This window comes from Epinephelus moara, chromosome 7 (genome assembly GCF_006386435.1).
Source record: "Epinephelus moara isolate mb chromosome 7, YSFRI_EMoa_1.0, whole genome shotgun sequence".
Lineage (NCBI taxonomy): Eukaryota > Metazoa > Chordata > Actinopteri > Perciformes > Serranidae > Epinephelus > Epinephelus moara.
In genome coordinates this window covers 22,933,665-22,944,179 of record NC_065512.1, presented here as the reverse complement: position 1 = coordinate 22,944,179, position 10,515 = coordinate 22,933,665, and the positions used below count along the sequence as shown (strand labels likewise).

At 41.7% G+C, this 10,515-nt stretch overlaps 1 protein-coding gene across 1 annotated transcript in view; it reads left to right on the top strand.

The window, feature by feature from the left end:
• The window catches only part of myo10l3 (myosin X, like 3), a 69,648-nt gene that overhangs the window by 41,146 nt on the left and 17,987 nt on the right, over positions 1 to 10,515 (top strand). The window contains exons 14-19 of the mRNA XM_050048793.1: positions 52 to 118; positions 760 to 852; positions 3,358 to 3,426; positions 5,940 to 6,022; positions 6,130 to 6,238; positions 8,618 to 8,698. Of these exons, the coding sequence (XP_049904750.1) occupies positions 52 to 118; positions 760 to 852; positions 3,358 to 3,426; positions 5,940 to 6,022; positions 6,130 to 6,238; positions 8,618 to 8,698 (502 nt within the window). The remainder of the gene's footprint in view (positions 1 to 51; positions 119 to 759; positions 853 to 3,357; positions 3,427 to 5,939; positions 6,023 to 6,129; positions 6,239 to 8,617; positions 8,699 to 10,515) is intronic.

Sequence of the window (10,515 nt, the reverse complement as noted above, 5' to 3'; positions counted from 1 at the left end):
TGTGTGTGTGTGTGTGTGTGTGTGTGTGTGTGTGTGTGTGTGTCCTGACAGGGAGGGGATCCAGTGGGAGGCCATAGACTGGATGGATAACGCTGAGTGTCTGGATCTCATAGAAAAGGTAACCCTTAGAGAGCAAAGTCACCACCAGCATCGACCGCTAACCGCCAGCCAGAGCGTGCTGCTGACCCAGACGCCACACTGTGCTTACATTGACCTCCATCTCCTACTCTATCATTATATAGTCTCATTTTGCATGTTGTGTGCACAGTAATGTACACCAGTCAGTGGCTGGAGGTACGGTTGAAGTGAAGCATTAAGATAATTTGTTTTATTTTATCACCATAGTTATAATGTGGGTTAAAACTGAGCCTCTACAGAGGTGGGCGTGTGTCTGAACGGTTTCTGGGTCAAAATCACAAATGTTAAAAAAATTAGGGAAAGCAAAAAGACTACACTGCAACCATTTTATTCCACTTTTACATGTGTGATTTAGCTTGATGGCCCTTCATAAGAGGATTTCTGCTGTTTTAGTGTGTAACTGTGAAGTTAGGTGTTGCTGCCAAACATCGTGCCTGCTCAGTGAACCTTCATTTTGTAAATAAAAGAGAGAATTGAATGAATTCTTCTGCTGTTTAGAGTTTCCTGGACGCATTGTTATAATAAAAGCTGCCAGATGTGCCCCAATGGGATTATAACTAGTTCCATCATGACTGCGGTGTGCTTCACCCTCTCTGCTCCTCTTGTCTGTCTCCCCTTTAGAAACTGGGCATGTTGGCTCTTATCAATGAGGAGAGTCGCTTCCCCAAAGGCACGGACTACACCCTCCTGGAGAAACTCCACAGCCGACACGCAGTGAGTCCACACGCACATACGAAAATATACATCTTTCACATGTCTCCGGGGAGAAACTCACAAAGACATAAAAATGATCCATATCCCTCCACCACCCACTCAGCTCAGACAGCCCAAAAGAGCTAAACCTCTCCCCCGGCCGATGAATTGCCTTCAGTTCCGAGTTGAACGTCCGTGCAGCGCTCGTACACGCCCCCGAGCGCTCTCACATGCAAACACAACAATGCTGAAATGTGATCAGCATTGTGTGCAGGAGAAAAGAGTGTCCTCAGAAAACCCAGCTGGGTTTTCAATGGCTGATGGGAAAAACAGAAGAGGTACAAAGTGAGACCTAAGAACTGGCTGACCTCTTCCTCAGGTGTCTGAAGCATATGTCGAGTTTTAAGGTCACAGGCGAAGGAGTTAGAGAGAGATGCTGTGCCATTTCATGCAGGAGAAATGACATCGGTAATCAATTACTTGATTAGTTGACTGGCAGAAAATAATTGTGATAATATGATGAATCATTATTTATCAAGGAAAAATGCCAAATTTTTCCGCTTCTCAAATGTTGGAAATTATTAGGTAAACCCTTGAGATATAACATCTGGTTTTCAGTGACATTAATACAATATAAGTAGAGTTAGACAAAACATTGAAACAAAAACAAAAATAACAAGATAATTAAACATGTGTGAAAGAAATGTCATATAATTGTAAATCAATTAATTTATTTTTAGACTTAGTCGAAGCAAGAGACACAGAAACACACCCAACACAAATACACCTTTGGAAGCAGGTTGAGATTGTTGTCATTGTAAATGTATTGACTATTTTTTAGGAAGAAAAAAAAAAGACCTCAGCTGGGGCCCTGGAAAATAATTAGAGACATTCTTCACTTTTTTCCCTAACACTGTTTAGACCAATGGTCCTCAACCAGAGGTCCCGGGACCCCCAGGGGTCCTTAGGGGAGTTCCATGTGGTAACTAGAAAAATAGTAGGGGAATAGTATAAACTACTTTTTAAATATTTAATTCACCACAGAAGTGAGCCCAATGTGAGTAAGAGTCATAAGCATGACTTTTCTGATCACTTCCTCCACGGGTATCTCTACAACTGTAGTTGACAGCTATAGATTTCTGGTCCTAGTAGATATCTAACAACCAAAATCCTTTCAGATGTAGCTCCCTGAAGCGAAATCCTATCAAATGGGGGTCCATTAACTAATGTTATCAATATATTGGTCCTTGACATGGAAAAGGTTGAGAACCACTGATATAGACTAAGATTCATAAGCTATTGACAAAAAAATGTAACCAGGTAAAATTCTCATTGAGATTTAAATCTCATTTTCAGACCTTGGTCAGACCTGATCTGATCAAGAGGGCAGCATGAATTAGGGATGTTCCTGGCAACTAATTTCCCTGTCGACTAAATGAAAATTTTAATTAAGACTAGTCGACTAGTCTAAAAAAAAGGTATCGGCACAGTATATTCAGGCTCAACACATTACATTAACTTCCTGAAGCCTTTACCTTCAACAAAGTTAAGTGGAAGCATATCTTGCGAGGTCGTTGTCATGATGAGCTGGGTTAGGGCTAGCACCGCTAGCAGCAGCAGCCAGATGCTTGAGTTGAATGTGGTTGTGCATTGCTCCACTCGAGTGACACAGCCTACATGCAACCTTGTTTTCATTTTTGCGAGATGACATCTCTCCAATTTCCCACCGTGCTGTTTTAAAACTCCAGTCTACCCGAGCATTACCGCGAGGAGGAAGACTGTTGTCTGACGGCTCTGTAGCCCCCACTAGTGGTGGGCGGCTGCATGACATTTAAGCAGCCTTGTACATGAATAAAACACTAATTGGTTTAACCGACTAATATTTCTGGTGCTGACTAGCGAGGGGGCGGACGTTTAATCGTTTAGACAACTAATCACGCATGTCCGTAACATGAACATTGTTACAACAATAAACACAAACCATACAAACAGACATTTACAACTGTCACATACCACAGATTAGCGAGCACAATGTCCAGTTAATGTGGAGTACAAGGTCAAGATCAAAAGAAGAGGAGAGAAAACAAAAAAACAGTTATGATGCATACACAAGTATAATTTCCTAAAACAATTTCAGTGAAAATTTAGACACAATTACATTGACCAAGTGTACTGTTTTCTCAGTCCTTTAAAACTGACCTAAATTCATCCCTAGTGATCTGCTCTGACATTTTCAGGTCCTTCTGAACATTATTCCAGGAAGAATTGGCAGCGTATTTAAAAGCTTCTTCACCTGTTCTCTTCTAACCTCGGGGACCAACATCTGTAGAATAAACTAGTCAACAGTTGATGTGATAATGATAATATCCATTAGCTGCAGCCCTCAATGTGTTAACGGCCTTTCAGCTGCCCTTTGAACTCTCCCCTGCACCTCTCAGTGTTCTCTGGTTTGTTTGATTATCACTAATTAGGCAGACATGAAGAGCATTTCTAAAAGTCAGTGGTCTCTTTGTCCTTTCTCCCCAGACAAACCCGTACTATGTGAAGCCCAGAGTGACCGACCACCAGTTTGGCATTAAGCACTACGCCGGAGAGGTAATTAACAACACAAACACACACACACAGATACCGAGTAAAACCAGCTTCCTGAATGAGTATGTCGGGGAAGTGAGGTAGTTGTTGGATGGGCAGCATGGGCGCCTTTGCCAAAATCAGCTACAGGATGTTGATGCCGCGCCCATCCTCCACTGTCTTTTTCCCTGAGTCAGGAGAATCTGCCTCACCGTCATCCTCCCCTTCCTTTGCTTACATGATGAGCGGAGATTACTCCTGACGGAAGTGTAGAGAAAGGCAAAGTCAGGGAAGAGGGAGAGTGGACAGTGCAGGAGGGATGTGTGTGGGGAGAGTAGAAAGATTTGCCTTGATAAAGAATGGCCTTATGAAGCGCCTGCCTCAGACAAGGTCTCCTCAGTGTGAGTGTGGCAGCTCAGTCACAAGCCTGGCATGGATGTGTATGGTAATGACTCGGTCCAGAGAGGACAGGCAGTCCAACCAGTTGTTCTCTCTCTCTCTCTCTGTCCAGTGTGTCTCTCTGGAGAGTTTGGTCGCCTCTCTGAAAGCTCCTTCTGTTATCTGAAATGGTGCCGTGAGTCCAGCAGGGAAATAGTAGCATCACCACATAGATTTGATTATATGTGTGGTGCCGGGGAAGTGCAGTTGATTTAGATTAAGTCGTTGTCTGACGTGAACTTCAGGGCCGGGTGTCAACACTGATTTCCTGAATCGAGTCTGATTGACAAGGTCACAATTTTTTTTTTTTTTTTTTTAACTTAGTTTTCATTTCAATTCCAGCAACTTATACAATCATTTTCAGAATTTCCATGCTGACATAAACTGACATAAACCAAACACATCCAAGCTTAAAGTATTAATTTTGAAATAAAACAAAAGGAATGTTGGACAAAAAAAGACTAAAAAAAATGTAAAGGTTAGGGAGGGAAGTTGCATGTGTGTATACAGTGGCATGAGTGTATGTATATGCATCAAGAGGTGAGTCAGGTAGGGGAGATAAAGATACATATACTCGATCACTTCACTATGTTAGTATGGTGAAAGCAGGGCCCCATCTTTTATTAAATATTTCTTTTTGGAGTCTCAAGGAGTATGTCATCTGTTTCATCTGGTAAATTTCCAAAGTCCCAATTTGATCAGCTTTCCGATTGTGTCTTTATGTGAAGGAACTTTCCAAATGCAATGTTGCAGATTTACTGTATCTTATTATTGTTGATTGTGTTTGCACGATTAGTGCACCTGCAAGACTTTGCACTCCGACTGGGTGTAATTCTTCATTTCTCTGCGGCGTCATGAGACCATCCCAGTTAACTTAACCTGCAACTGACACACACAGAGCCTTTTGTACGAGTCTATTCCTATGTGAGAGGAATGGAGTGTAATTAGTGTGTCTGTGATTTATAAATACATGTGTCGTCAAGTTTGGATGTCATGGCTCCCCATGAGCCTCGAGGCTTGAGAATGGGGGATGGGGGTTGTTATTGGATTATAGTATACACGCACACAGCTGTGAATACAAGCTCTCATACACACACATTCACATGGGTTTGTGATTAGATTACAGTGTTTCATGTTATTTCTATGCATTTCTATGCATAAAATACTTCATATGCACTTTTATTTTCATGCACACACGCAAACACAAACAAACTCAGAGTGCATTACATGTGGGGCGGGCAGAGGAATGCCGTGTTGCTAAGATGAAGCCTGAACAGAACTCAACAGGTGACTGCATTAACACAGAGGCACTCTGCTGGCCCGTCCCCCTCGTCTTTGGCCACACAGAGCACTCAAAACACGCGTTCAGTATAGTCCCCACTCATGTCACACTTTGTGCACATGTGTGTGTGAATGTTCCCATGTGAAAACATTAATCACCCAGTCTGGATATGAAGTCTCCAGAAGATAAATATAGTGCATATGAATATGGACAAATAGGCTATATTTTAATTCTTGTGTTCAATCTGTGCTGGATTGACATTAAACCTTTTAGCAGTTGAATTATGGGTCAATAATGACACCTTTAGAGTTTGAATCATCTGCACCTCAAAGAGCAAGTTAGCAAAAACTGTGCTAACAATGCAACAAACTCAGCAGCAGTAAAATCTGTCTGTTTACACCCATTCATAGCTCATTATCTTTCATCAAAGCTTACTTGGAACAACATTTTTACATCTTTCTTTACATTAGAATTGCAAATATCTCAGTGGTTGTGAATCATAAATTTACCATCAACAAAAACAGACATTAAGTAGTTATTGCTGTGCATTTTTTTATGTCTTCATAGTAATTTAAGATCTAAGTTTATTTGACATTTATGAGTGGACATGTTCCATTGCTTTACAGAATATTTTATTAGCTCGGATTTTATTTGGATAATGCTGCAAATCACTCTGAAGCAAATTGCAAATTCATTACTTCTGCTCATTTGTACTATTTTCTTTTTCTGTTTAGTTGCATTTATTTTAAATATCTTTTAGTTTCCAAGCTCTTTTGGCTTTTTCTCACACTGCTGCACATACTCTGCTGTCTTTTAGGTGCTTTATGATGTGCGGGGGATTCTGGAGAAGAACAGAGACACCTTCAGAGACGACATCTTGTTTATTCTAAAAGACAGCAGGTGAGCATATCACACTCCTCTCCTCTTGCATGCTGAATGCACACCTGTATGATTCAGTTCATATGCAGGTTTCTTACAAAGCCCTGCTCTGCTCTTTATGTCTGCAGGCTTGACTTCATCTACGACCTCTTTGAGCGTGTCGGCAGCAGAAGTGGAGATGAGACCCTCAAGATGGGCACGGCCCGACGCAAGCCCACCGTCAGCTCTCAGTTCAGGGTGAGGACGAAGCTTCTGTGACCTAACTGTTTCTCCAAGTTTAGCGCATGATCGTATGATTGTGTCATCACACGCACAAGGAGTTATTTGTCTCCCATGTGCCGCTGCATATAAGAATCACTTAACCCCGTAACTTTTGGCTGTCTATCTTGGCGTGATGAGTGTGAGCGCGGGGGCAGAGAAAAAAAAAAGGATAGAAATTATGCAGAGACAGAGAGGGAAAGAGAATGCTACCAGTGTATTTGATCTGCAGAGAACGATGGGTGATGGGATGTATGAAATATGTGGTTGTGGCGGTAGGGGGGACGGGGGTGCAGTGGAGGGCTTATCTTAGCATGTCCTAACTGCAGAGTGGAGAGAAGGAGCAGGGAAGGATTTGGCAGGCTGCCCTGGCCTACAGTTCCTAAAGGCAGGGGATTAGGGTTGATGGCTGGGCAGCGAGGGGCCAACCGGGGGCCAATCACGCACAGCTCTGCCAGGCCAGGCCTCGCTGGAGACAGACTGTCTGAAGCAGAGAGGAGAGCGAAGCTGACATAGCCTGCGAGGTTCAAGGGTCCTTGGAGTGTGTGTGTTTGTGCATGGACTGTAACAAAGTGTATTTAATCTGTACTTATTCATACATTTGGTCAACAATACTTATATACTGTTTTACTACTCTTAAAGGGACAGTTCATCCCAAAATGAAAAATATATTTTTTTTCCTGTAGTGCTTTTAATCAGTCAAGATTATTTTGGTGTTAGTTGCTGAGTGTTGGAGATATCACCTGTAGAGATGTCTTCCCTTGCTTATATATAATTGAACTAGATGGCATTTAGCTTGAGTTGTCAAAAATTAGAAACTGCAGTGTCTCTTTCCAAATATCATAACCCGGTTACTCATGATAATTTACATACCTTGTTGTGCACAGTTTAATGAAGGGACTATTTTCTTTCTACTGACCTAACACACACTGGCCTTATCACTGTTCAGAAGAAAATGAGCAACTACTCACGAACGAGAGGGCCTAGCTCGTGACAGCGCAGATGTGCGCCGATTTAATTTTTATTTAATTGTGTATACGTTATTATTCTCCAAGGAGGAAATTCAATTTATACTTGTGTGTCAGCTCTATGCAGAGCCTACGCAAATGGACTACGCCATTGTGAGCCACTATACTTGTGCGTCTGTCTGTGTCACTCTGCAATTACACCTCCAAACCACTAGTTGGCGGTGTGAAGTGCTGTAATGTTGAGTTGATTCAAAACACACATCAAACACACATTAAACATGGCTTAATAACAACATTTTCAAACACAATAACACAAATTGGCTTCACTATAACAAGCAGCATTCTCAGCAAAAGCTCTTGTCTTTTGCTGGACACATTTTCCCCACAAAATACAACATGCTAACATATTTAGCACCAGTCTATGCCATTTTCCATCGTAGAAATTAGCTTTGCGGCTAGCGGATATTTTCTCTACCCATATGAAGCCAGGGACAACAGCTATTAACAAAGGTAATGTTACAAAATTCAGCTCCGTTACAACTCACAAGGTTCACCAACAAAACAACCGTCTTACACTAAACACCTTTTTCAAACAAATAGAACATGCTGACGTTATTAGCACAAGCCTATGGCATTATACACTGTGTAAATTAGCCTAGCGACTAGCGGACTCTACTCATTTGAAGCCAGGATAAATCACACACAAGCCATAAAATGCTTTTTTTGTGAGGGGCTTTGTTGTCCTCACAGTTTATTGTTTTTTATCTGTGAAATAAAAGTGAATGCTTAGTTTCCACTGAGAAAAATGGTTTCAGCTTACAAAAATTGCACGGAGGTCTGCGTTGCCAGGCTACGGTGTAGGCTCTATGTCGACGCAACCAACTCACACCAAAACAGTCTAAACTGATAAATAGCACTACACATAAGAGAAAAAATATTTACGTTTGATTAATATTTTTTTTTATTTCAGGACTTGTACTTGTATTCAAGTATTCTTTCATTGTTTTACTGGTACTTTTACATAAGCAGGGTCTAAAAACTTCTTCTACAGTGCACCTATTTTCTGCTGCTTTATACTTACTTTACTACATTTCAGATATTGTATTATAATAATTAATATTTTACCCCTACTTTGTAGATTAACTTTGTAGATTGCATAGTGCAAAAAAATCTTCATCCTACCAAGATATTTATGTCTGTTATTAAAATCTGCTATTGCGGTGAGACAATTTCAACCTGTTTTAACAGAAGTGAAGAAGTTTTATGACATTTTTCTTGATTCTAACACAGTGATGCATGTGCATAAATAAATAGACATAAAGGATTATATTGGATTGAAAAACTTCTCTGCTGTTTCTATCTTAATCCTCTTGTTGCTGATGTGTTTCAGGACTCTCTCCATTCCCTGATGGCCACACTAAGTGCCTCCAACCCCTTTTTTGTACGCTGCATCAAACCAAACATGGACAAGGTAGGTCATGCACATTTCATTGCACAAAAAAAAAAATGAAAAGAAAATCTCAGAAACCCTGCCAGGTCTTGTCAAGGTCAGCGCCTGCAAAGTTAAACCGCCTTGGTGCTATTCATAGCTCCCGTTGCTCAAAGCTTATCTTTAGTCATACAAATGTTCCACTTGAAAAGTAACTACTCCTTTTTTGTTTTTGCTGCAAATTTTCTTATTAATAAACTGATAACTCTCTTCTGTGTTAATGCAAAGACACTCATTATGCTTCCTCAAATAAAAGGGCTGTGTACTGGCACATTCCTACCACTTTATCCCCTTTACCCGAGGTCAGGGGTCAATGCTGGCCATTCCAGCTGCAGCGGCTTGGCTGATGCTCCGCTGATCTGGCCGCATCAGTGGAATGCCAAGATAAGACCACAGTGCTGTGGCTGTGGTGCAGCCAGGGGGACATTTATTTACTAGCCCTCTACTCCTCTACTGCTCTTTACCACATAGCTGCAAACCCTTTCACAATCTGCACTGTGATCCAATTTTCTGATATTGGATAGTTGTTGAATCGGTTGTATTATGTTTCTTTATTCTCTGTGTGAGAGAGAGAATTGGCCGCTCTTTAATCTGGTGGCATTCTCTCTGTTATTGTTAGTTATTAATGTACACAGTGGGGTGATTGTCCTCTTCTCTCAGCTCCCACTCCATATGCGTCATTCCACACCTTCTCGCTTACTTATTAGCATGGAAACTGCACCATCTTCCTCTCTCGCCCGTCCCCGGCTCTGCCTCGCATTCGCTCACCTGGCCTCAGTCGGTCAAGATGGAACAAGCCGTGCCTCTGTTAATCCTGCAGAATGACAGGATTGTGTGCATGCAAACACACACACACACAATGTATTTGTGTGATTTATATGCACCCACCCTCTTTGGAAAAAATGTCACTGAGGGAAGGGTCAGCTTGTTTTCACTCAAATGAGTCAACATGCCGTACCTCTTTCAGCTGCCTAAATCCTCTGCTAAAGAGCAGAGTTCAGAGCTCAGAGGGGTGCACGTTCATGTGGGTGTGTGTTTGATTATGAACATGAACACATCCAAGTGTGCCTTTGGCTATCCAAGTGTGTGTGTTTCCATGCATAGTAGCATTAGCCTGTAATTAGGTTGACACATTTGGGGAATGCCGTGGTCCTGTGTGGGGCTTATCTGGCGCTGTGTGCCCTCTGGGTGACAATGGCCTTCGGGCAGTTCCCTGTGAGTGGTCAGGCAGCCCAGCCTGTGTAGAGGTGTAGTGCGGCAGACATCACAGATCCTTTGCGATAAGCAGGTCCGAGGATCATCGGTAACACAGAGCTGTGAACAATACAGCTGATTATTCCAGAAAGAAAGGCCTACCCTGGTGTTACTCAACACTGTTCAAGTTTCTCTCTGATGGTGTGCGTTTTCTTTGCAGTAACCTGATTGTTAATGTAAAATGATAGCACTCCCCCGATAATTTACTTTTTAGCTCAAGTTTAAGGTGACTCAGCAGTAAGATGATTTGAATAGGTGTGTGGGCTCAACACTGAAGGATTATATTTGCCTACTGTGTTTAGCTGTCCCATATCTTTCAATCACAGATACAAAACATCAGTCGTGCTGAGTAAGACCTGTATGCAGGTCAGCTTTTAATGCATGTATGAAAAGGCCTCAATCAAGTTTGCATAGAACTGTCAGTAGGGGTGTCAGAAAATAGCATTACAATTAAGTGTTGATATTAGGTTTTATGACACTTTATTGATTCACTTTCACGCTATCGTTTTTTAATTATTAAATTACATACGAAGATTCATGGCAAT